Raw genomic sequence first — 27,212 nt, 5'->3', positions numbered from 1 at the left:
GATGCAATCTAAGATTTAGCTTGACCTCAAACAAGATGTTGCAATGCTACTCACCGGCCTAGCTGTAAGCAGCTGCTTACCTTCTCTGCCAGCTGCCCTGATGCTATGTTTTGTGGCCTGGAGCCGCTGCCGGTGTTCCGTGGTGATTGGAGCCACTGATGTCTTGCCTGTGTGGCCCAGAGGCTTCTGACGTCATCTTCCTGCTATGCAGTGGCAGGGAGCCACCGTCATTTCTCCTGTGGCAGGCAAGGCCACCACTGCCGCCATCCTCTCCTGAACAGCGGGGCCGCTGCACGCCTGGTTGACCATGCGGCATGGAACCGCTGATGCTGGGCTCTGCTTCGAAGCCTAGCACCGCCTCCAGGCCTCGTCCTTGCAGCATGTATGCCGCTGTCCGTGGTCCTGCCTCCTAGACATGCGGCTGCACCTCTCCTGTCTTCTTAAAGGGCCCATGGTGAGAGTAGCTCCGCGGCCCCACTTGATGATCCGGGTGTCTCCTCTTCAGCCCTATAAAAGGGCTCTTCGTCAGTTCTTCAGTGCCTTTGCAAGGAGGCAATCTGCTCCTGGACTCCTTGTTGATTTCAGCTTCTTCAAGGCACTCCGTTCTTCATGGGAATTCCTTCATCATCTTTGTGGTTCCTGGTCTCTCATTGGATCCCGTGTCCTTGTCTTATGATGTCCAGATGTCCTCGTCTTCAGATGTCCCTGATGGCCTCATCTTCATATGTCACATCTCCAGATGTCCTTTTTCTTCAGGCTCCTCTCTTTGGATGCCCTTGTCCTCAGATGTTCCTGGTTCCAGTTTCAACTCATAGTTATCCTGCCGATTTCTGCTTTGAGATGACCTGCTAGGGCGTCTGTCACACTGAGTCACTGAAGCCCCAGTCTGGGCCGGATCCTGCTTTGAGTGTTACCCGGACTCCTCTTCATCCTGAATTTTAATCTTGCTGTTATCTTTCCACTCATCAAGAATTTTTGTCTCATCCAAATCTTCAAGTATCTCCACCTTGTCCACCTAGTTCTCTTCGGCTCCTCTGTTCTGATGTTCCAGGTTCTGGGGGCCAGCCCTAGCCTCCTCCAGTGGACTTTGCTTCTAGATGACATTCAGGGCATCACCATGCTGGGTCACTGAAGCCTCTTCCAGTTGGACCATGCTTCGAGAGCCTCCCGGATCCTCTCTTCATCCTGAGCCTCAGCCCTGCCCTTGCCCACTCACCTAGTGTCTTTGCCTCGTCCAAGTCTCCAAGTCTCCTCGTCCCTACCATGTCTCCAAGTGTTTTGTCTTGTTCCTCTTCCAGTACCATCGCCTGTCCTCGACCTCTGTCCATCCTGTTGCATCTACCGTATCCAGGCAACAGGTCTGAAAGGGCTATCGAGTGGCTGGAGGGCCACCCCAAAACTAGCATTTTGTTGTTGGGTCTCTTCTGGTGCGTTCAGGTTCAGCAGAGCTCAGGGCTCCTGGTCATCAGCCTGTCCGCCCATGCTTGGACACATTTTGCCTGCCTTGGCGCTTCCTCGGAGCTCCTCTGCAGTTGCACTGTGGTCCAAGGGCACACCAACCTCCCCGGAATCGAGACCCCTCCCTAGCAATCCTGCAACACTTCTATTTCATTCCTGGATATCCTAATAACACTGAAAGATAGAATGTTCAAAACAGATATTTATCGTAAACCTACAGACATTAACGAATTATTGGATTTTAATACTTGTCACAGTAAATCACTTATTAAAAATATCCCTTACTCTCAATTTTTGAGGATACTTAGACTTTGTACTGATGAGCATATCTTCCAAGTAAGGGCTACTGAACTGAAGAAACGCTTCCAGGATGGAAATTATCCAGAAACATATATTAACAGTGGGCTCACACGAGCTAAACAACAAAAAACGAGTGGAACTGTTAGTCACCAAAACTAGCCCGAAGAATTAAAAAATAATATGTCCGATCACATACAATCACATGTCCAAAGACGTTACTAAGATTTAAAAAAAAACAAAACACTGGCACATTATACAATCCTTACCGGCCTTTAGGAATAAAGAATGTATGATTGCCCATAGGGGAGAGAGAAATCTCAAGGATTTACTATCACCTTCAGATTTACCTTTCGCAACCAATCAAGTTGTTTGGCCAGCAGGACACAGACCTTGTGAACACTGTACAGTCTGCAATGTCAATATGAAGACTGATAGTATAAATATTGTAACTATTAACAAAACATTTAAGCTGAATGAATTCACTAACTGCAAGAGTGAAGATGTCATTTATGCAGCAATTTGCTCATGCAACAAGCTTTACATTGGTAAAACTATCAGAGCCTTAAACAAAAGAATAATAGAGCATAAAAGTGCCGTGACCCACAAAAAGGAAGGCAAACCACTAGTAGGTCATTCAATTGAAGCCCACCATAAGTTTGATTACAGATTCTGTGTGATCCATAAACCAAAAAAAAAAAAATGGAGAGGTGGCAATTTAGATAACATATTGTTGAGATTGGAACAGAAGTACATCTATGAATTCAATACCATGGTGCCACATGGCCTGAACCAAGATATGGATCTCTCGGTCTTCCTGCAGCCCACACTTACATTATGAGAACAGTGTTCCTTTGTAGCCATTAATTATATACAGGAGAGTTTTTATTCTTTTTACCTTTTATTACATCATTTTTTATTTGTCCAGTGTAGTCACCATTTTATTTCTTACAATTCGTTTTAAGAATAGTTAGCAATTTGATCTGTACTGTAAGCACCTTCCTGAGAGTAATCAGACAAGCATCTGCAACTGAAGAATGCATTCCCTGTTTCCACAATGTTGCTATTTAATGAATAGGTGCTTCCACACTAAGGGGGTCATTTTCTAAAGGGATCGCATGTGTGCGATACCTAAATCGGGGCGGAGTCGGGGTGGAGTCTGCACCAGAAGGGGAGGAGTCGGGGCAGCGTCGGGGTGGACTCCACTGACGGCGAAAAGGTAGGAACCCTTATTGCTGCCAGTAGCACGCCCAAGGTGGCGCTATTGGGTGCGAAAGCCAGCAGTGATAACACCACGGTGGTGCAATCACTGCCGGCTTTCGCAGGCCTGCCCCCGCTTCACCCCCCCCCCCCCCCCCCGTCCCCCGTTACCGCGGGATTTTCTAAGATCTGCGACCTTAGAAAATCCAGGCCTAAGGGTGATACTTTGTTTAATAGCTTGCAACAATTTTTACAGCTATGTTTACTTTTAAATCTTGCCCTTAAGAGCAGAACCTCAACCCTTCTCTATGTGGTCTGTCTTTTTTATAAATGATGCAATCTTGTAAATAATTTTTTTACTATTGAAATAGAAAAAATATTTTTTAGCACATCATTTTAAATTATATTTTATTCTTTTTTTTTTCCATTTTAAGTTTGCTACTATAGAGGTGAGACGAAATAAAAATAAAGATTTAAAAAAAATAACTTATTTAAATGTCTGTAGAGAGTATAAAATCAACGTTTTGGCAGGAATTCAATATCTTGCAGACATCCAGTATACCTCAATGGCAGCTGGTGTACTGCTGTTAGAAACTACATTGTAAGTACCCATTTTAAATTCATGCATATGCCTCTTTGAAGTTCTTTAATTTGGTAAGACTTGAATCAATATTTATTATTTTAAAGAAAGGCAGTCCCCGATACTAATCGGGAAAGTAGATCTCAGCGTTGAAAATATGTTTTGCCAGTACCTAATGAAGTTGAAACAGCAATTTTTTTATTTTGAATAATAATTCTACTTTTTATTTCAATATTTAGATGATAAAAATTTGTGCTAAACGAAGTAAGGATTTAAATTTTAATTAAAAAACTAAGTAAAAGGCTCGGAGTGAGCATAAAATTAGAGCTGTTTTTGGCAGGAACTTTAATCCTGTAAACATCCGACTTACATTACCATGGGCAGGTATACTCCTGCTAAAAATTATCCTGCAAGTATTAAACTGCACTCACATAAACGAGTGCTCTGAGTTTCTAAGTTTAATATATATTAGTTTTTAATTATTTTTGTAAAAGATAAGACATTCCCCGATTTCAACTCAGGCAGTAGATTTCAGCTTTGAATACATGAAGCTGCCGGTGTTTGATGATGCTGAAATAGAGATTTTTAAATGGAATATACTCTATAATGTTTAACTATTGAGAGCACCACTACAGAATCAGAAATGTCTAAAAAAATTGTTTTCCTTAAATGTTTGTATCTCTATTTTTTATATTAAATTTGAATAAACATCTTTGTAATAAATAAAAGCACTTTAGAAATGAAACACAGTAGACAATCACAATACCTTTTTAATGGATATTTTTTTTAAGAGATTATCTGCCTTTACTGAATTTTATCTCTCCAGTCTCAATAATAAATAATAGATATTCATTTCGGCCCCTTTAGCTCTAATCGAAATGCAATGTTTTGGAACCCTGCATCTAATGATCTTTTTTCTTGACCATAATAGAGAGGAGATGGAGTAGTGCACTACTCTCCTGAAAAAGAATTACGGGCTACAACCATTTTCTGACCTACTGATCATTATACAGACAATTCTGAATGATATAGGTAAATTCCACACCATTTGTACATTTGTTATATAAGCAAAGTTTTTTCTCAGAATAAGTTTAGTCCTTTCTGTATGTGATATAAATATATATGTGTGTATTTCTATTATATGTGTTGTTTTAAGTTTTATTTTTATTGTTATTCATACATGTGTCTTTTTTATGTATCTATTTTTTAATTATGTATTTCAACATTAATATAGCCCCTGAAGCAGCCCCTGTTTATGGGCAAAACTCAGCGCAAGTCGGGCAGTCTATCATTTGATTAATAAAATCTTCTTCTTCTGACACTGATCCACTTCTGGACTGTTAGCCCGTGGGCAGACGGCTGAGAGGTGATGAGTCTTCACTTTCCTACATTTTTCTGCCAGGCCTGGGAAGTTCTGCAGCACAAAATATGCAGAGCAGCTTGATTGCAGAGAGAGAAAAATGCTCCAGCACTGTATTTATGTATAATGCAGATAACTCATAGTAAGGTAGTAAATAATGGCAGATAAAGACCAAAATATAATGCAAAGATAGATCCTCTGCAAAACTTGGAGTCACGTTTCTTTCACATTTTACAATGGCTTGAGTTAAATAAAAAGAAACGTTTGATTAGTCACATGTGATACGATATCCTAATGCCCAAAATGAAGCTTGGCTACCACGCTCATATTTCTGTGTTAGGAATTAATTGGCTTAGTAAGAGCCTAAAATACTAAGCCTTATCCCTTAGGCACAAAAATGGTAAACTCCATAGAAACATAGAAATGACGGCAGAAAAGGACCAAATGATCTACCCCGATTGCCCAGCAAGTTTATGCTTATCCCAGTATCTGCTGCCCTGTTCAGGTCATCCCCATGCTTATCAGTTTCTCAGACTGTAAAAGTCAGGGCCCTCGGATGCTTTTTGAATCCAATTTCCCTTTACCTTTGCCGTGGAAGCAGAGAGCAATGTCGGCGTTGCATCAAAAGTATCAGGCTTGGTGATTAAGGGCAGTAACAGCCACATCAGCAAGTTATCTCCAAGCTTATTTCTTCTCCAAAACCGTAAAAGTCGGGGCCCTCGGTTGCTGTCCAAATCCAATTCCCCTTTTCCCTTTCATGCATTTGAGCTCTGCATAATCTGCTCAGCACACCCATTTCCCAGCAATGCCGAGTGGCTAAAACTCATGGCGTGCATGATAGAGGAAGATAGAAATGTAATGGATTAAAATCAGGAAAGAACATGTGCGTGATCTTGAAATCATCTCCGTATCATCACCTTTGGTCCAATGGAAGAACCCAGGATTTTCTAACGGCTCCAACTTAAGATCAATGTGCCATGTTCATTTTTAAAAAACATTCTGTCTGCCAAATGCCAAGTAGAGATCACATAAGAATAACACAATACATATCCAGTGAGGAGAAAGCTGAGATTATCCACTTACTCTGACCACTGGCATGGCGCAGAGGGTGGGAGGATGCCTCAGGGAGCTTTAGGTCGGCGTAAAGCACTTCTCCTGCCATCTGCCTGCGCGGAGACCATGAGGTGACTGCACCGATACCCGGAGGGGAGATTGTGCCCCTGACACAGAAGCAAGGAAGGTCAGCTAGAGAAGCAAGTCTGTGACATCAAAGTGTGCTAAATGTGTCTCAGCGGTGGCTGTTTCCTTCATACCTCCCCCCACCTGGCTGATCAATCCCTCCCATGGTGGAAATATTTTACAAAGCTGTTTACCAAACATAGTTACTGACATGTTCATAAGATACACACAAAATGTAAGGGTAATTCATTTTTATTGTCTGTTTTATTTGTGATTTTAATTCTCATGAAAGAAGTCAAACCACTAACGCAAAATATGTGCCAGATTAAAGCTGTCAACCACAAGGTGACAAATGCAGTATCCTATGCTCTTCCCGAGCCCTCCAGTCCTGGAGGTGACAGGCCCTGTATCCCTGCACCTATCCCCTGAGCCCTCCAGTCCTAGAGGTGACAGGCTCTGTCTGTATCCCTGCTCCCATCCCCTGATCACTCCAGTCCTAGAGATGACGGGCTCTGTATCCCTGTACCCACCCCCTGGTCCCTCCAGTCCTAGAGATGACAGGCTCTGTATCCCTGCGCCCATCCCCTGAGCCCACCAGTCCTAGAGGTTGACATGCTCGGTATCCCTGCAATCCATCCCTGAGCCCATCAGTCCTAGAGGTGACAGGCTCTGTATCCCTGTGCCCACCCCCTGGTCCCTCCAGTCCTAGAGGTGACAGGCTCTGTATCCTTGCATCCATCCCCTGAGCCCTCCAGTCCTAGAGGTGACAGGCTCTGTATCCCTGCACCCATCCCCCTGAACCCTCCAGTCCTAGAGGTGACAGGCTCTGTATCCTTGCATCCATCCCCTGAGCCCTCCAGTCCTAGAGGTGACAGGCACTGTATCCCTGCATCCATCCCATGAGCCCTCCAGTCCTAGAGGTGACAGGCTCTGTATCCCTGGGCCCATCCCCTGAGCCCTCTAGTGAAAGCTTCCAAAGTTGGTGGTATTTGGATGAATTTCATTGTAACAACTCTAGAAAGAAAATATGGGCATAAATCTTTCCTATGCATTTATTTAAGAGGGATGGTCAGCAGTGATATGATGATATCTCACAGTAAACATGTTAGGGGCACCCCAGCGTGGATTCAATGACCATTTCCTAAGGTGATCGGCTTAGTGGGAGGAGTGGGAGGCTCCAGCACCCCTAGATCACCAGGGCCCAACGTATAGGGATAGGGGCGCCTGTAGACACCAGTTTTGTTTTGTTTTAATTTGGAAGGGGGTTCCGATGGGGTGGGCTGGGGAGGGAGGGCCTATTTGAAGGGGAGGAAGGTAAGGGACGTCACCACACCGGAAGGGAATGTACCCTGATGTGCTTTTTTGTTGCGCATTTTTTGCTGGTAGAGCTGCGCTGATTTGTCAGGGAGGGACGAAGTGTCTTGCGGATGCCCCTCATGATATTTTGCCCCTCCTCCAATAAACTACTGCAGCTTAGTAAACTTCCCTGTAAGTTCGGATTGCCCATATAGCTGCTCACGACTTTGACCACATGCTTCTTTCTTAAAATACAGCTGAGGGGGGGGGAAGTGAAGTCATCCACCTAAGATGGCCGCTTGAAAATCTTCTCCATCACTCTCCTTCATATTTTAAGATTTAACATCAGTCTTCTCGTTACAAAAAAGTGAAATACGTAGTGTGATGAGTTAGACTAACCTTTAGACAACATGTCCCTCTGAAAAAAAGTAATGGATCTACAAAAATATTGTATGATGCCGGCAAATCGAGATTTGCAGCCTTGGGGGAGTTAATGCTCATGACGGAGTTAGAGAACGAAGAGGTGATGATGGAGCCAACAATGGCAGCACTGGAGATGGAGGATAAACGTCTTACAAAGAAAGACTTTCAGTCAAGGTTTCAAGACCTAAAGATGGAAATCAGGATGCATAAGGAGGAGTTTCAGGAGACTCAGTCGGATATATGTGCAGACCTCATGGAACTTAGCAAAAGGGTCGAAGAAACTGAAGGGCAACAGGAGGAACAGACCTCTCAAATTAAATTTCTACTATCAGCAGAACAAGAGATCAGCTGTGTCAAAGAAGAAGTGGCATTAAAAATGGAGGATATAGAAAATAGAACATGCCAGAATAATCTACGCATAAGAGGCCTACCCGAAGAAGCAGCTTATGCAAATGTGCCACAAATTGCACAGCAAATATGAGAGGCAGTGCTGAAGGCAGTGACTTCATTGGAGGAAGAACGCCGCTCCCAGATAGTAATTGAAAGAGCCCACAGGGCCCTGGGGACCATCTCCAGGAACACACTGAGAGACATTGTTAAATGCATGCACAGCTTTCTAACTAAGGAGGTGATTATGAGGTCTGCATGCAAGTGGGACAGGGTTGAATGGGAGGAACATGAACTTTTCTTTTTCAATGATCTTTCACCAGCTACTTTAAAAAGACAACAAGATATTCTACCTCTAACGGCAATATTACGGAAGGAAAGACACAAGTACCGATGGCTCTACCAGTGGAGCCTCATTTTTACCATCAATGGAGTCACATCAAAGGTGAAATCACTGGAATAAGCGGCACCCATTTTGGAGGCAGCGGGACATGAGCTGTCAACAGGCGAAAAGAAACGAGCAGTGGAACAGCTTCATCAGGAACAATTGAAATGGCAGCGAACAGGCAAAGGAAGTCGCCATCTCAGAAGGAAATCAGTGGAAACAACTACAGATGCCAATGACAGAGACACCGGGATCTCAAGAACAATTCCCCACCCCACCTGAGCTATATCCCCAGGAACTTGTGAGGCAAAACTCTGAGGTTAACATGTTCATTTTACAGTAGTTCAGCAGTTCAGTGAGGAAATTAGGGAGTAACTATATACAGCTGAGAGACTATGTTGATGAAAGACTGATTAGATATGTGGTAGACATCACACTGAGTACACATGCTTGATAGATGGTCATTTAAATTTTGAGCCAAGCTACACAAGTCAGGTGGGGGACGAAACAAGATATGGTAGCATTTTCTCAGTCTTCTCTTTTAAAAATACGGGAAAAGACAGATGAAAATTTAATTTTTTTTTTTTATAATTGGGGGGAGAAAAGACGGATGAGTCACTTTCACAGGGTAGGATACGCCAATGATATGGTGTGAAAAAAATATAGGGTGAAGTAATGGAGGGAGGTGGGTATAGGGGTTTCCAGGGAAACAAGGGGTGGGAGGAGGGATAAGGGAGGAAGAGGAAAGGAAAACAGAGGAAGGCGTAGGGATGTGCAGCAGGGACGGATTCGTCCCATTCGGTATTCGTATTCATCGGGACCGAAATCTGTTGCATCTGTTCTCAGGGGACCCCGATCCATTCATTAGTTACATATGTATTTGTTTCCCAAAAAAAACCCCATCCCAACCCTTTAAATTTAATTAACTACAACCCCCACCCTCCTGCCCCCCCCCCCCCAAGACTTGCCAAAAGTCCCTGGTGGTCCAGCGGGGGTCCTGGAGCAATCTCCTGCACTCGGGCTGTAGGCTGCCGGTATTCAAAATGGCGCCAATAGCCTTTCCATTACTATGTCACAGGGGCTACTGATGCCATTGGTCAGCCCCTGTCATATGGTAGGAGCAATGGCCGCCCGGGGCCATCTTGTGTTCCTACCATGTGACAGACGGTGGTGGAATGTCATGAGGAATGGCAACAGAAACAATGGATGACCACTGAGCAAACTATACTAGGATATACGCCAATAATTAGCTTATTCTGGAGATAAAAACTCCCTAATATAGAGAAGTTGAATATCTCACCATCCCTGAGATGCACACTTGAACTTTGGGCAAAGTGGCGGACATAATTAGTAAGGAAAAAAGGGGTGTTTCTTCCAACCCCCGATAAGGTATCTGGAAGGTTTTTCAAATGGCAGGAAATATGAAATCTTTAAAAAGTGGGAAGAGAAGGAAATACGAAGGGTGGGTCAGATTTGGATGGCGGGATCAGTGGTCCCTTTTGCAGAACTTCAGACTGGGATTGGGATATCAAATAAGGACTTCCTGGCATATGAGGTGCATTGGCAGAACTGTGTGTATGGGATCTCAGTTCTGGAATAACACAAGGGTTATGTTTTGGTATGGATGTGAACCCTGGGCCGAGATGAGAGATGTCTCCGCCCACAAGGAGAAGACCTGTGGGGTCTCACGTTGGTAGGTGAGGCCTCAGTTCTGAGTAGTGGGGTAAACCCAGCTGTGGTGATCCGGTAGTGGCTCGCCTCAGCAGTGTAGGACACAGCTGTAGTAGAGACTTTATTAGGCAGAGCAGGAATGTAAAGTACAGTTCTGAGTAGTGGGGTAAACCCAGCTGTGGTGATCCGGTAGTGGCTCGCAGAGCGGGATATGCCGAGGAGTCTGTACAGAAGGTGATGATGACTGAGGTGCAGGATCCCAGAAGGGAACTATTTATTTATTTATTTTATTTATTTAACAACTTTTTAATATACCGACGTTCGTATGGCACATCACGCCGGTTTACAATTAACTCAAAAGGAGGAAATTACAATGAAACAGGGGAAGGGGGGTGGAGCAGGCGAGAAAGAGGAGAGGGGTGAGGGAGACAGGAGAGGAGGGAAAAGATAGGTAGCATGGAATGGAGAATAAAAGAACAACTGTTAAAATAGCAGGAACTTATTACAGAAGGATCTATTTACAGTGGTTGCAACTAAAGTAAGATTGTTTACCTGTTTAACTGTATAATTTGTAAATTGCAGTACGATAAAGGGAGGGGCGGGGAGGGGGGATGGCAATGAGATATTGCCTTAGGATAAGGGGGGAGGGGGGGAGTAGACAAGGAGAGGGGGGTACTAGGGGTGCATCTAGGTTTGGTTGGTTTCAGGATAGGCCTTTCTGAAAAGCCAAGTTTTATTACCTTTTTTGAAGGTGGCCAGGCAGGGTTTCAGGCGGAGAAAGGTGGGAAGGGAGTTCCAGAGTGTAGGGCCCGCTATGGTAAAGGCCCTTTCTCTCGTGGAGGTGAGGTGAGCATTTGAGGGAGGGGGTCTGTAGGGTACCTGCGAGGGAGGATCTGGTTGGACGGTTGGTTATGCGGGAAGTGAGGCGAGTCCTTGAGCCAGGGGTTGGTTCTGGTAGAGCAGATTGTGAAGGATGTGAGGGTTTATACTGTATACGGAAGGTGATGGGTAACCAGTGGAGGTCCTTAAGTATGGGGTGATGTGGTCTCTTTTTCGGGTGTTAGTTAAAATTCTCGCCCATGGCGTTCTGAAGGATTTGTAGGGGTTTGATGGTGGACTCGGGAGGCCAAGGAGGATGAATTGCAGTAGTCCACTTTGGAGAGGATAGTGTCTGCAGGACTAGTCGGAAATCTTGTGTGTGAAGGCCGTGGTTTAAGCTTTTCATGATGTGGAGTTTGTAAAAGCCCCCCTTTAAAAGGATTTAATATGAGCTTTGAAATCGAGGCGCTGGTTTAGTCAATACCAAGGTCTCTAAAGTCAGTGGTGTAGCGGGGGGAGAGAGTATGTTATTGGGGGATGTAAGTTCAGGTTGATTAGATATAATGAGTATCTCAGTTTTTGAGGCATTAAGAGCAAGGTGGAGGTTGGATAGAAGTGAGTTGATGGCTGTAAGATAGGAGTCCCAGAGTTGGAGGGTTTCTTTTAGTGTGTTTTTGATGGGGATGAGGATTTGAACGTCGTCATTAACTAGTAGATAATGAGGCAGTACCCTGCAGCGCAGGGTATACTGGAACTGCTTCACTGAGGAGAGAATGGCCCGAGGCATGGGGTACACCACAGGGAGGCTTCAGCAATAGCTAGTATTGTAGAATCAGTAGTACAGTACTCACAAAGGAAGTTCCAGACAGAGTATCAAGGAATGAGTCAGGTAGATTCTCCAGGCAGGAAGGCCCTCCGAGGAGCGGATAGCCAGGACGCGGAAAGGCCTCTGAGGAGCAGGTACCTAGAGCGTCCAAAACCCAGAGAGAACTGGAACAGGAAGTCCAAGGAGTGGAATTCAGCAGGAAGGAAGTCCTTGCTAACTCGATGAGCAGAAAGCAGGAACAGGTTTAAATAACCTGCCCTATGATGACATTACAAGCAGGACTGGCCCCAGGTTCCCGCCCTGGCCCTTTAAGTAGTATCCCAGCGGTGCATGGCTTAATGTGGCAGCAGCGACTCTGCCATGAGTTGAGGCCTCCTGACCACAGGGAAGGCCGCGAAGCAGCGTGGTGTGCTGTGAGTCTCTTGAACGGCTCGCTGCGGCATTGGGATTCGGCCCGGAGGAAGGTGAGCGAGGAAGGTGAGCGAGGCTGGCCACAGTATTCGAGGCCGACTGGTGTAACAACGAGGTGCTGCAGGGCAGGAGTGAGATGCATTGGCAGAGCTGTGTGTGAGGGTCTCAGTACTATAATAGCAGGGAATGCTGCAGGGAAGGAATGAGGTGCATTGGCAGAGCTTTGTGTGGATTTAGTACTGAATATTATGAAAACAGAGGACTGAGGTGTATTTTCAGACTTATAGGGAACACTTACATATTACTTGTCCCTTATGATAGGCCCTCCCATATTTATAAAACTTTAAAAGATCTCTAACTGACCTGAGGAAGAACATTGCATCCCTCAAAAGAAATGTGCAGCAGAGCAGGGGTTGTTTGCGGAGAAGAATATTGAGGGCCTCTTGGGTGAGGCGTCTGCTCAGAGCAGAAAGGAAGTGGACTCTTTGATCTTGCCCATGTGTTTGATGAGGTGATACAGAAGTGTCCGGCATTTTTTCTCTGGCAGGTTATCTTCCCCATCTGTTTCTCTGAAAGTAAACTGCAAACCTTGGGTCTTTCTGAGTTGATGAAGCCAGACTTGCACAATTATCTGCCCCCGGCTGAGGTAACTCAAGTCAAAGGTGACTCTCTGGGGCCTTGGACAGCATAACATGTCTTTGATTGGTGCTGTTTCTCTCTCTCTCTCTCATAAATTGCTATATGATTGATATTACAGAACTCCAAGTCAAGAAAGCAGAAGCACAAATCTCAGAATTCTTTGGGATGGATGGATGTTAAGTCCCAGCTTGGAGAGAGAGAGGTCCTGGTCAACGTCTAGATTGTCTGGCAAAGGTGAATCACAATGACATCATCACACACAGTGTGCCTGCACCAATCGGGCACCAATTTGTATGATGTCATTGGTCACGCATTTGCCAAAGTGGCTACTCCTTGGTGTAATGCAGAATTACAAAGAGAATATTGAAAGGATTTTAAAAAAACAACACCGTCATGTAACTTTTCCAGTTTATTCTGGTTGTTGTGTATAATAATATTAATGTTATGTTGGTTCAATGCTTTGCATCTGAGGGAAGCCTGGAGGAAATCCTTCCTTACTGAGATGCCTGGTGGTAAGCATCCTTGAGATAGTTACACAGGGAGCTTATAAGCACAGGGAAAGGAAATGGGTGGCCTAGGTGAGGAAACCTGTGCGCTCATCTGCCCAAAACAGGGGAGACTAGAAAACAGACTTGGATAAGGAGCACATGCAGGTGATCAGGTTTGTATGCGTGACTTAGGTGCTGCTCAGATACAGACGTCCCGTTTGCATAGCTGCCCAAATGACCATCATGCATTTGCTACCTGTGTGCAGATTTTTGGCTGGGGGCCTCCAGTATCACAGCTTTTCTCCTGTAGCTGGACTTTTGGGCCAGATGGAAGCCTGCAGATATCATGCTTAATGTGCAAACACTAACGTGGTTCAGTGGCATAGCGAACGCAATGTTTGGAGCTGCTCCCCTGTTGCAGGATTCTTCTGTCTTGATAGCTGTTGCAGCCTTGGCCTTCTTAGTAAATACAACGGAAAATGTCGTAATGCCTCTGTATCGCTCCATGGTGAGACCGCACCTTGAATACTGTGTACAATTCTGGTCGCCGCATCTCAAAAAAGATATAATTGCGATGGAGAAGGTACAGAGAAGGGTGACCAAAATGATAAAGGGGATGGAACAGCTCCCCTGTGAGGCAAGACTAAAGAGGTTAGGACTTTTCAGCTTGGAGAAGAGACGGCTGAGGGGGGATATGATAGAGGTGTTTAAAATCATGAGAGGTCTAGAACGGGTAGATGTGAATCGGTTATTTAATCTTTTGGATAATAAAAGGACTAGGAGGCACTCCATGAAGTTAGCATGGGGCACATTTAAAACTAATCGGAGAAAGTTCTTTTTTACTCAACGCACAATTAAACTCTGGAATTTGTTGCCAGAGGATGTGGTTAGTGCAGTTAGTATAGCTGTGTTTAAAAAAGGATTGGATAAGTTCTTGGAGGAGAAGTCCATTACCTGCTATTAATTAAGTTGACTTAGAAAATAGCCACTGCTATTAGTAGCAACAGTAATATGGAATAGACTTAGTTTTTGGATACTTGCCAGGTTCTTATGGCCTGGCTTGGCCCCTGTTGGAAACAGGATGCTGGGCTTGATGGACCCTTGGTCTGACCCAGTATAGCAGTTCTTATGTTCTTCCACTGTTGAAAACCTCATAGATTGTTCTTTCTCTGGAACTTTTCCCTTGAACCCTACTAACATGGGAACCCCTACCAAGAGCATGAATGTGATAAAGCTTTGCTCTCAGGGTCATTGGGTCATGCAAACCTCACAGTCATGATAAGGTGACAATCCTAAAAATGGATCCTTAGATACAGCAACCTAGGCAGGGAGACTGGGAAGGACCTATTTACTGTGGGGAAATGGTTCCTCTTTGTATTATAAATTAGAAACTACCCCAATCTTGGAAGAAAAGAAGAATGATTAGTGGAGTGCCTCCGGGATCTGTCCTGAGCCGTTCTGGTCAATATCTTTGTGAACAATATTGGGAAGAGGTTAGAAAGCAATGTGTTTTTTGAGGAGGACATTAAGATCTGTACAGAAATAAAGGCGAGACCTTCTTATTGGACTAACTTAATCCATTTCTTGATGAGGTTGCAGGAGCCAATGCTCCCTTCCTCAGGTAAGCCTAGAATGAGCAAAAGATGACATTCCCAAAAAATACAAGTGAATCATAAAAGGCATCCAATGATCAGGAGAAGGGAAAGATGGATGTGGAGGGTTTTGATGGATGATCAGAAGGGGACAGGCAGTATCGTTTTCTCTGACAAAGCCATCCAAAACAGTGTTCAATGAGAAAAAAAATGACCAAACAAACTAAAAAATAGGGTACAACTTGTGCATGAGGTGGAAATAGTTGGCTGGCCTGGTGCTCGCTGTGTCAGTGCTGTGACCTGCCATGTGCAGAATAGCATTCACAGTCCATCCTCCCACCGTGGAGAGCCCATGATTGCACATCCTGGGAGGCAGCCCCCATGATTGCACATCCTGATGGGCAGCCCCCATTACTGGAGCAGGAATATAATACAGAAGGGAAATTCCCAGCCCAGCCCAGGTTCCAGTTGAGTTGGAAACCCAACTCATAAAGGGTTAATAAATTCAGGTCTTCATTGGATCCTTCTTTCTCATTTCTGAAGCATCTTCAGGGATGGATTTCTACTGCCATGCTGCCTCTGCCCACCATGGACCTCTGACTTTCCAGCCATTCCCCCGCCGCTCCTCACTCCCTGCTCCACTGCAGAGTTCAGTGTTCTGGTTCTGGCTCAGGTATCAGAAATGAGAGAGCATGGGCACTGCACTCACAGGCCTCACCTCCTCTGGGCTTCTGAGCAGCGGGTGGGGCCTGTGAGTTAACAGCTTGGCCTGATTAAGTCCCCGCACTCACTGCCTGCTAATAACAGTGGAGAGTGAGTCGGAGCACTCAACTCTGCAGATGGTTTTCAGGTGGAAAGGCTCACTGGTCTGACTGGGAATCAGGTTGGGAGAAAGAGGGGTGGCCCAACCCTGGGGCGCAAAGGGGCAGAAACTTTGCTGTCCCCAAGACTGTGCCACCATAGGCACATGAAATCCAGGTCTGTGATGGAACAAGTCCTGTGTTCCTGGTTTGTTTTAAACAGAGTGGAGTCAATGGAATGAGACCTGATGTAGGAAGACTAGAGCTGTAGTTCAGTGCTTGCAGTTAAGATTCAATGAAAAAAGGACCAAATTCAGGCATTTGGAGCTTCAGAAATCCAAGGGAGCATGATGGGGTGGTGGGGGTCTTTAAATATTGGAGTGCAACCTCAGAATTATCATAATAGGATGCTGGGCCTGATGGACCATTGATCTGACCCAGATGGCACTTCGTATGTTCTTTTGTCTGATCCTCTCTTATCAGAACCAGGCTTCTGGAGCTAATGACTGCTTGTTCCATAATTCCTTCTTTCAGAGTTATCCTTCATACTTTTTATGTTGGGACATACCTGATGACTCGGATGGGTCCTTTGGATGGTAGAGCTCAAATTCTGTTCTTATCCCTGGGATAAGCAGCTTGGAATATATCTACTAGGGATGTGCAGAGGGACGCCATATGTTGCATTTGGGATTTGTATTCATCAGGGGGCAGATACGTTGCATTCGGCAAGGGGGGCACCCGATACATTTAAGCGTTAATACGTATTAATTTCCCAGCTAAAACTGAATTAAATACAACCCCCCACCCTCCTGACCCCCCCCCAAGACTTACCAAAACTCCCTGGTGGTCCAGCGGGGGGTCCGGTATCCATCTCCTACACTCACACCCTCAGTTGCCGGCATTCAAAATGGTGCCGATAGCCTTTGCCCTCACTATGTCACAGGGGCTACCGGTGCCATTGGTCAGCCCCTGTCACATGGTAGGAGCACAAGATGGCGCTGGTGTATACATGGAAAAAATCTCAGCATTAAGACAAGACTGATTAGCTAAGTACAATTTCATTTGGTCGCCTTTTGAAAAATGGTTGGAAGCACAGCAACTGCAGTATCCTTCAATAGCTAAATGAGCCAAACTCTACAGGGTTTTGTAGCCCGAATGAGGATGACTTACCCAGGGGAGGGGTTTAAAGAATCCGTGATCTATAATGTAAAGGATAAGCAAGGGGGGAGGGAGGAATAAATAAGGAAAAGGAGAGGTTGGAGTATCATGCTCTGTATCTGTTGTACGTTGTTGATGTTCTGGAATTATGGATCACAATTCTCTCAAAAAATACAGCTGAGGTATTTCTTTCCATGGTGCATGATTTGAGATGAGCCCTGGTTCACTTCTGCTTTTGAGATGCTAGCACACTCTTCCTCTCCCATGTGCACACCTCTTTGGGATTTCATACTGAAATGTCTTACAGTATTCAGGAATGCAATGGGGAGCGAGGAATTAACTAGCGGCCAGTTGGCATCTTAAAAATCTTTCATTTTCATGAGACCCGTGGGCATTCTAGCCACAGTGGTGATGGAGAGAGCTGGGCTCAGTGGCCACAGTGGTGATGGGGGGAGCCGGGCTCGGTGGCCACAGGGCTGATTTATTTATTTATTTATTTAGAATTTTTATATACCGACATTCTTGATAAAATATCAAATCATATCGGTTTCCATTGAAACAGAACAGTCGCAGCTATGGCGTTACATTGAAACAAGTTGACAAGTCATTAAATAACAGGTGAATATAGAAAATAATAATTGTAACTAAGCAATTGTAACTAAAACAGGTGAATATAGAAAAAAAATAATTATAGATAAGCAATTATAAATAAAACCATTATAGTTAAAATTTGATTATAAAATAAACAGGTCGTCAAAAACGAATGACAAATATAATGGGGCAGCAGAAACAGTGGAAAACAAGCGATACATAAAGAAAGGCGACTGATATATATTGCTGTGCGTAAGCGGAATAGAATGGGCGTGGTGGGGCCCAGGGGAATCGGGTGGTCATGAGGAAGAAGAGGGTTGAGAGGCTCTGGCTGAAAGGTGGATTGAGAAGACCTGGTTGAAGGATGGGGGAAAGGAAGAGCGGGGAGGATGGAGGAAAGGAAGAGCGAGGAGGGGGAGGGATGAGTGGCATTGGGGGAAGTTGGGCTCAGTGGCCACAGGGCTGATGGGGAGTCCAGTTTCATGAGAGCAGGGGTGAGTCAGAGATGCTGAAGTCTGTGACAGGAATGGTGGTTCTGAGCTGCTCATTTTGGGGATAATAATGGCACTGCTCCCTGGTCTTGTACAGTGCTGTGTATCATACAGGTAGCATCACCAGTGGCTCCAGGTCTGAAGACAGTCAGAGCCAGGCCTGGTTTCATTTCCAGTGGTTCCAATCTCTCTGAGACAATGAGGAACCAGAGGATAAAGTAGGATTGGGTCAGCCTATTCTTTGGTGGCCTACAACCCTCTGGTGACCCCTAATATGAGCTCTTCTCAACCAACATCACTAAACCCTAACCTATCACCATTTGTTAGGGACCTAGGAGCCTGGCTGGACAACCAGCTAAACCTAAAAAAAATTATAAACAACACAAAGGAGTGCTTTTACAAACTGCAAGTCCTCAGAAAGCTAAAACCACTCCTTCACTTCAATGACTTCTGACTGGTGCTACAATCCATCATTCTATCTAAGATTGATTATTGTAACTCCCTACTGCTCGGACTCCCCGCCAACACCATCAAACCTCTTCAGATGGTTCAGAACGCCGCCGCCAGAATCCTCACCAGCTCCAATAAAAGAGAACACATCACCCCCATCCTCCGTTCCCTACATTGGCTGCCCATCAAATACAGGATCCTCTTTAAAGTTCTCACAATTAGACACAAAGCGACGCACACCCTCACTCCCCTCAAATTAAGCATTCAATTGAAGCCACACACCTCTTCCAGACCAATCAGAAGTGCATTCAAAGGCACACTGCATGCCCCCCCAGCGAAAATAGCACTAAGGAAGTGGGCCCTATCTACAGCAGGTCCCCATCACTGGAACTCGCTCCCCCCCGGACCTACGACTTGAAACATGCCCCTCGGCTTTCAAAAAAGAACTAAAAACTTGGCTTTTCATCCAAGCCTTCCCGGACACCTAACCTTGGCCTGGGTTTAATATCAGTCTGGTGACCTGGGCTTAATATCAGTCTTGCCTTGTCCGCATTTTACTCACACTTATCTTTGGACCTTGGTTTAACAAAAGTCTTACTCAGTTCCTCATGTACACTCACCCTTTGTAATTGTACATACTATAATCCAATTTACGTAATCTTTACCAGCACACGATACCCTCTTCTTTTATTTGTATAAACTCTCCCATCAAGTTCCCAGTCCCCTGGACCGTATCATATCATAGGCTGTTCAGTTTTAAGTTCCTTGTACCAGTTATTGCATTCACTTGTTTTTATATGTTAGCTGTATCAGCTCTTGTATTCACTTGTTTCATGTACTGCCTTCGAGCGAAGTGGTAGTTTCTTGTAAACCGGGGTGATCTGTATCGCATACAGGAACTTCGGTATATAAAAGTTAAAAATAAATAAATAAATAACATTGGCCACATCCTGAACTGACATCATGTGACTGCTCCTCTTAAGTCAACTGGAACCTGAACTGGGAATAGAACCCAGGTCTCTCATTCTTCCGATGTCTATCCACATGATTCCTAGGACATGAGAGACAGGGGGGATAAGACAGAGACAGTCAAATACCTCAGAGCAATAAATAATGCACAGGAGGCATATTCCAGTGGGAAGGAACTTGTACAACAAGGGGGTCATGACATGAAGCTCCTGGGGGGGGGGGGGGGGGAGATCAAGGTATAACAAGGAAATATTTCATGGAAAGAGTGCTGGATACATGGAATGGGCTCCCAGGGAAGATGGCAGAGGCCAAAACAGTAAGAGAATTCAAGAAAGCCTGCGGCAAGCACAGAGGATCCTCAGAGGTGGGGGAGTGAGGGGTAAAGCCTGGCACAGAGGATAGTCAGAGGTGGGTGGGGGGTGAGGGGTAAAGCCTGGAATGGGTACAGAGGATCCTCACAGATGAGGGAGTGAGGGGTAAAGCCTGGGATAAGCACAGAGGATCCTCAGAGGTGGGGGAGTAAGAGGTAAAGTCTTGTTCAGACACAGAGGATCCTCAATTGTGGGGGAGTGAGGGGTAAAGCCTGGGACAAGCACAGAGGATCCTCAGAGGTGGGAGAGTGAGGGGTAAAGCCTGGGAAAGGCACAGAGGATCCTCAGTGGGAGAGTGAGGGGTAAAGCTTGGGATATACACAGAGGATCCTCAGAGGTGGGGGAGTGAGGGGTAAAGTCTGGGACAGGCACAGAGAATCCTCAGTGATGGGGGAGTAAGAGGTAAAGCCTGGGATAAGCATAGAGAATCCTCAGAGGTGGGGGAGTGAAGGGTAAAGCCTGGGATAAGCACATAGGATCCTCAGAGGTTGGAGAGTGAGGGGTAAAGCCTGGGACGGGTACAGAGGATCCTCAATGGTGGGAGAGTGAGCAGTAAACTCTAAGATAGGCTCTGAAGATTCTCAGTTACAAAAAAGTGAAGAGAAATGCCAGAGAGAAGTTAAGTATGTTACATTGCTCCAGGAGTGAAATAAAGCAGAGAGTAGATGGTGTTGTACTTGCCGCCCACAGGCAAGCCCACAAGTGGCTCACTCACCCTAATAACATGCTTCTGCCTTCGCAGCCTTGTGCGCAACACCATCACAGTCCAGCCTTTTTTCAGCGTTGTCTTTTCCTGTGTCCCTAGCCACCACTGCCGCCATTGCTCTCTATCTTCGTGGCTCAGAAACTTTGCCAACATTGCCATGATCTTCGCAGCCTGTGAGCCGCTGTCTTCCTTGCTGTGCCAGTATCCTTTAGGAACACATGCCTCTGCCTTCAATTTATAGAACCATGGTTGTAAAAGCCCCACTGCCCTTCCTGATGATGTCATCCAGCCAGTCCCATAAAAGTGCTCTCCAGTCACTTCAATGTTGCTACCACCATCACAATCTTCATGTTCTTCATTCCATGCTCCTGGTCTCTTGTTGGTTCCTGGTTGCTGTCTTCAGTGTCTTCAGTCCTGAGTTCAAGTCTTAGTTCCTGCATTCCACGTCTTGTTCCTGTTTCCTGAGTCTCCACCATGTTCTTGTGTCTAAGTATTCCAAGCCCTTGGAGCCCTGAACCCAAGTCCTGCGAGCATGTGGACTGTGACCAGCCTACAGTGGGCTGTGTAGGTCGTGTCACTGCCCAAGTCTTGGGGCCATGTCTTCCAAATTTTAAGAGTTCTGTCTTCATTTCCAAAGTCAAATTCAAGTCCTCGTTTTAAATCCTGTCTTTCAGCTCTACTTCCTCATCTTGTTCCGGGTGTGTCTGCTTTGTGGTCTGTGACCAGCCCACGGTGGCCTGTATAGGGCGCTTCATAGCATATGGTCTACTTCCAAGCTTCCAAGTCTGTCTTTGCTGGGTCAAGTCCTCGGAGTCCATCTTCATTTTAAAGTTCCACTTTTTAAGTCTCAACTTCTGAGTTCCTAGTTCCTAATCTCGTTCCTAGTTCCAGTCTTGTGGAGCTTGTCCAACTAGCAGATACCCCTTATTCCAAGTGATGCTCCACGTTCCAAGTGATGTCTGTGTCTTCTAAGTTCCTTCGCCTGTCCTCATGCCAACCATTTCCATTTGGTATTCCGAAAAGGCTTTCGGAGTGGCTGGAGGACTACCCCAGAGACCAGCATTGCGTTGCTGGGTCTCACTCCTGTACATCAGGTTCAGCGGATGTTGCACAGGAGGTGACCCTTGGGCCGAGGTGGGGTTGACCCTACCCATAGGAAGGATCCTACGGGTCCCCACTGTCGGCAGGCAGAATGGCCTGACTGATGGAAGCCGGCTGGAGTTTCGCCAACATCAGCCCTCATTCCCCACGGGTTGAGCCTTTGGGTACCGAGGCTGGCTGGAGTTAGGTGGGCCTCTGTATGTCATCGTTGATCAAAAGATGGAGAGGTCAGCCCAGAGGCAGCAACAGCAGTATTGAAGAGTCTGTACTGGACGAGGCAAAGTCTTGGAGACCTGGGCACCAATAGGAACCACAGTCTGACAGGGGGCGCTCAAGCAAGAACAGGTCAAAGCCTGAAAGGCCAAGTCCAGGACGTAGACTGTAGAGGCATTGTAGAACAAGCTGGAGTCAGGGCAGGTGGAAATCAAGAAGCGGTGGCAAGGCAAGGCTGAGGTCAAATCCAGGAAAGAGGCAATAGCGTAGTTGGACGAAGCAGAAGTCTGGACTAGGAGATGATCAGTAGTGTGGTCAGGCAAAGTGGAGGTCTGGACTATGAGATTATCAGTATTGTGGTCAGGCAAAGCAGAGGTTGGGTCCAAGAGAACAATCCGTAGGAATAGGCTGGATCAGGAAACACAGGAACAGAGAAGACGAAACCAGGAACAGGAACTCAAAGGGAATAGGAACCAGGAACACGAAGGAATCACCAGGTGGCAATGAAGTACACGACCAGCGAGGAGACCGGTTGCAAAGGCGACTAACAGAAGCCGAGCCTGGCCTTTTAAACCGGAGCTTCAGTGACGTCATCATCCGGGACCACGGTCAAGTTCCCGCCGTAGACCCTTTAAAAGAGACAGTGATGCACGTGCACGCACACCTAGGGAGGGGCGCAGCGCTGGATGGCAGCATCTCTCAGTGGGCCACACGGAGAGGCCCGCTGCGGAACACAGGTACTTGTCGTAGCATCAGGAGCACCAGGGGTGGCCTGAGGATGGAGCCGGTGGCCTACCGCCACGAGTGAATTGGAGCCAGATGCTGGATTAGGCAGCAGAGGGTAAAAGGGCCTGGCTGAAGGCCTGCCATGGCGGGCACGCCCCCCCCCCCCCCCCCCCCCTTGGAGGTCTTGGTTTGCTCGGATGGGCACGATGAAACTGGAGGAGGTTTTTATCCAGGATGTTACGAGCTGATTTTCTTCTGGGCCGTAACCCTTCCAGGAAAGGAGGTATTCCCACCAGCAGCTCCTACGGTGAACATATAGGACTTCATGGATCTTGTAAGTAGTGTCTAACTCCGCAACCAGCTGGGATGGTTCGGGAACCTTACGCAAAGACCAGGATTAGATTACTGGTTTCAGAAGTGACATATGGAACATATTGTGGATTCCCAAAGTTGTTGGCAGCTAATGCTGGTATGTAATAGGTCTAACACGATGGATGACTGGAAGTGGCCAGATGTATCTTGGTGCGAACCTTTGGAAAGGTATCTTAAGCCGAATGTACCATGTACTCAACCAGACTTTCTGGCCATGGAGGAACTCAGGAGTAGAGTGTCGATGAATATCCACAGACCTCTTGGCCCGGGATGCAGCTTGGCGTAGGCAAAGATTCGTCTGATTCCAGAATGCCTTGAGGGCATCTGCAGTAGCTTGCACAGCAGGAGAAGGTACTGATAATTGTATGAGTAGAGGTGGTTGAGGTTGCTTGCTCTAAACGATGGAGAAAGGCGATGTACCTGTAGCAGCAGCATTATGGGAGTTGTGGGAGAATTCCGCCCAAGGAAGGAGTTTGGACCAGTTGTCCTGACGGTCATTTATATAGGCGCGGAAGAAGGATTTCAAAGAGCGGTTCATTCGCTCAGCTTGTCCATTGGCCTATGGATGGTAGGCTGTGGTTAGGCTGATGTTAATGCCAAATTTACTGCAAAGAGAATGCCAGTAATGTGCGACAAACTGTAGATCTTTGTCTGAAACTATGTCCTTGGGTAAGCCGTGCAGCCGAAATATGTGAAGGAAGAACAGGCGTGCCAATTCTGGAGCAGACGTTAAGCCCGGTAATGGGACAAAATGGGCCATTTTTGAAAACCTATCGATGGTAACCCATATTACCATGTGACCCTTGGATGGTGGTAAGTCCACAATGAAATCGGTGGAGAGATGCATCCACGGTTCTTCGGGAGCTGAGAGTGGTTGGAGCAAACCCCATGGTCGACTGACCGGGGGTTTCTGTTGAACGCAGGTATTCCATGAATCGACTTACGTTCTTGTGTCAGAGACCATATTGGGCCACCAGAAGAATTGCTGGAGCAAAGCTAGAGTTCTTGCTCACCCTGGATAGCCAGCAAACTTGGAATCGTGTGCCCATCAGATAACTCTTTCACGGAGGTGATGGTGTATAACAGTTTTCCCAGCTAGGACTGGGTGAGTTGCAGACAAGCAGATACAAGCTGGGTCAATGATATGATCGGGTTCTTTGGGAGTGTCTTTGGATTCGAAGGAACGTGACAGGACATCTGCCCGGATATTCTTTCCAGCAGGACAGTAGCGAAGTTCAAAGTTGAACCTAGAGAAGAACAAAGCCCATCGGGCTTGACAGGCGTTAAGACGCTGGGCATGACTCAAGTGTTCAAGGTTCTTATGATCAGTAAATATCATGAACTAATGCTGAGTGCCCTCTAGCCAAGGGCGCCATCCCTCCAGGGCTAATTTAATAGCAAGTAATTCTCATTCTCCAATACTATAGTTTTGTTCTGCAGGGGAGAACTTGTGAGAATAGAAAGAACATGGAACCAAAGATCCATATGTTGAATGTTGACTCAGAACCACCCTGGCCCCAATAGCAGAGGCGTCCACTTCAAGCAGAAAGGGGCAGTTTCAGTCGGGATGATGAAGGCAAGGTCCAGCAAGGAAGGCCTCTTTGAGGCGCTGAAAAGCTTTAATGGCTTCCGGGGTCCAGTTTCGGGTATCTTGGGTCAACGCAGTGAGAGGAGCTGCCAAAGTTGAATAATGGAAAATGAAATGGCGGTAATAGTTTGTAAATCCAAGGAATCGTTGCAATGCTTTGAGGCCTATGGGCCAAGGCTAGTCTTGGATTCCTTTAAGTTTTTCAGGATCCATGGAGAATTCTTGCTGTGAGATTATATACCCCAGGAAGGGCAAACTAGACTTTTCAAAAAGGCACTTGTCCAACTTTGCAAAAAGATGGTTCTCACGGAGACGTTGAAGGACTGTGCGCACATATGCATGTTGCGTAGCAAGATCCTTAGAAAAGACAAGGATATCGTCAAGGTATGCTACAACCTTGGAGTACAAAAGGTCTCTGAAAATTAATCATCCATTGAAATACTGCTGGAGCATTACAAAGGCCGAAGGGCATCACCAGATATTTGTAATGCCCGTCTCTGGTGTTAAAGGCCATTTTCCAGATATCTTAGGGGCAGATACACACCAAATTGTAGGCCCTGCGTAGATCCAATTTGGTAAAAATGGGGGCTCCTTGTAAATGATCGAACAGTTCTGAGATCAAGGACAACAGATATGAGTCTTTATGAGTGATGGAATTCAAGCCGTGGTAATCAATACATGGCCTTAGGGATCCATCTTTCTTCGTGACGAAGAAAAATCCTGCTCCGGCGGGAGACATTGATGGTTGAATAAACCCCTTAGCAAGGTTCTCTTGGATATACTCTGTCATAGCTTTAGGTCCGCCCTTGATGAGGCATGGTTCCAGGCAAGAGTTCAATGGGACAATCAAACCTCTGAATAGGTGGCAGGATGTCTGCCTTCTGCTTTGAGAAGAGATCTTCAAAGTCAGCATAAAGAGCTGGAATACCCGAAGAGGTGGTAGCCAGAAGAACTGTAGGAGGCAGTACCACATTTTTTAAGCAAGTCTGGTGGCAGGTTGGACTCCACTCCACCAGCTGGAGTGACACCCAGTCAAACTGGGGGGAATGACATTGGAGCCAAGGTAGTCCCAGGACTACCGAGTGAATCGATTTTTCCAGAACAAGGAGTTCAATTTCTTCAACATGGAGGGCGCCAGTGAGGAGATGAACTGGCTCTGTAGTCAGAGATTCTGCCAGGTAATGGCTCACCATAAATCAATGCAATGCACAAGGAATTTTTCAAGGGATGGGTATCAATACCCAATAGCTGAACTAGATCCTTGTTGCGACCGTCGCTGCCCGACATCTCCACTCCGCCCTCCTTACCTCCTCGGCGACTCCCTCTTGTTCAAGTGGAAGGTTGGCTGCCGCAGCGTCTTCTGACGACTCCCTCTGGCATCCCTGGAATGGCTCAACACTGCACACCGCCATGTTTCCCAGCAGCCTAAGGGTGCACACGCAGCGCGGCTACGACTGAAGTACCAGCAATGGCACGAACCTCATGGGCATTACCCTGAGGTGACATCATCTTCACAGGATACTTAAGGTCTCTGAAAACGCTAACGGATCAAATTAGCAAGGAGTTGGATACGTACAAGGAGTTCTAGGACTTCGGGTTCTCTCCAAGATACTCTGCCTCCTCGGACTTACCAAGGGTACCCACTCCTCAGGGGCCTCACCTTCTCTTTGCTTTCCAGATCACAGTCTGGAACCGGTACTCGCTCCTCGAGGGCCTCGTTCCCTGACTCGCTTCTTCCAGGAAGTCATCGCTGCCTACAACACCAGTGAGTTACCATCCATCTCTCAGAGCCTTCCCTGGAACCAGGTACTCGCTCCTCAAGGGCCTAATCAATTCCAGCTCCTGGGCTGCTTCATGAGACCATTGTGTGAGTGTTACCATCAAGGTTCTGTTCCTGAACTCTGCATACCCTGCCTACTCACTATCTTCAGTTTCTCTACAGCTCAGTTATCCGGGATCACTGTTCCAGTATCTGAGGGACTACAGCCCAGCCGGGCATTACCAGCTCACTACTGCCACCTCTGGTGGTTCAATATACTGTTTAATAAAAGAACTAGTGTGTGTCTGTCTCCATACTCTGAGCCTAACCGGTGGTCCCTCTCGGGATCTTCCCCAGGTGGGCGTAGTCATCTGCCACAGGTGCAAGGATGCACCAACAACTACCACGAACACTAACAGATTGCTAACTCCATGGATCTGGCACAACTGAATGCCTTGCAGGCCATACCGGGCCTTGCCCAGCACATTGTGGAGCAGCAAGACGCCTTTGAGAAACTTACTTCAGCATTTCATCAGCTACACACACAGAAGGTTCAAGGCACAGCTTCCAACCATGAAGGTCAGTTACAGGAGTTAACTTTAAAAGCTGCTGTACCATTGGCGGCTCCAGTCCGCTTTTCCAGTGAAATTCAGAAGGTCTGGGGCTTCTTAAACCAGTGCTGCATGCACTTTTCCTTAGAGCCATCTTTATTTCCTATGGCTCTTTTCAAGACCACCTACATCCTTTCATACCTGGATGGTAGGGACTTGTCTTGGGCATCTACCTTGTGGGAGCACAAGGACCCCATTTTGCAGGACATAGAAGGATTTATGGACTTGTTTAAATCTGTTTCAATTTCCCTGCTTGTACTGCTGTAGCCGGTTCTGCTTTGGTGAAATTGAAGCA

General features: G+C 46.3%; 1 protein-coding gene across 1 annotated transcript in view; it reads right to left on the bottom strand.

Moving 5' to 3' along the window:
• Positions 1-6,121, bottom strand: part of LOC115078707 (killer cell lectin-like receptor subfamily F member 1) — a 39,822-nt gene extending 33,701 nt beyond the window's left edge. The window contains exon 1 of the mRNA XM_029581686.1: positions 5,979-6,121. Coding sequence (XP_029437546.1) covers positions 5,979-6,057 — 79 coding nt within the window. The 5' untranslated portion in view covers positions 6,058-6,121. The remainder of the gene's footprint in view (positions 1-5,978) is intronic.
• Between the last annotated feature and the right edge of the window lie 21,091 nt (positions 6,122-27,212).

The sequence above is a fragment of the Rhinatrema bivittatum genome, chromosome 16 (genome assembly GCF_901001135.1).
Source record: "Rhinatrema bivittatum chromosome 16, aRhiBiv1.1, whole genome shotgun sequence".
Classification (NCBI taxonomy): Eukaryota; Metazoa; Chordata; class Amphibia; order Gymnophiona; family Rhinatrematidae; genus Rhinatrema; species Rhinatrema bivittatum.
The sequence above is the reverse complement of the archived record's forward strand: the minus strand, read 5'-3'. Positions and strand labels throughout refer to the sequence as shown.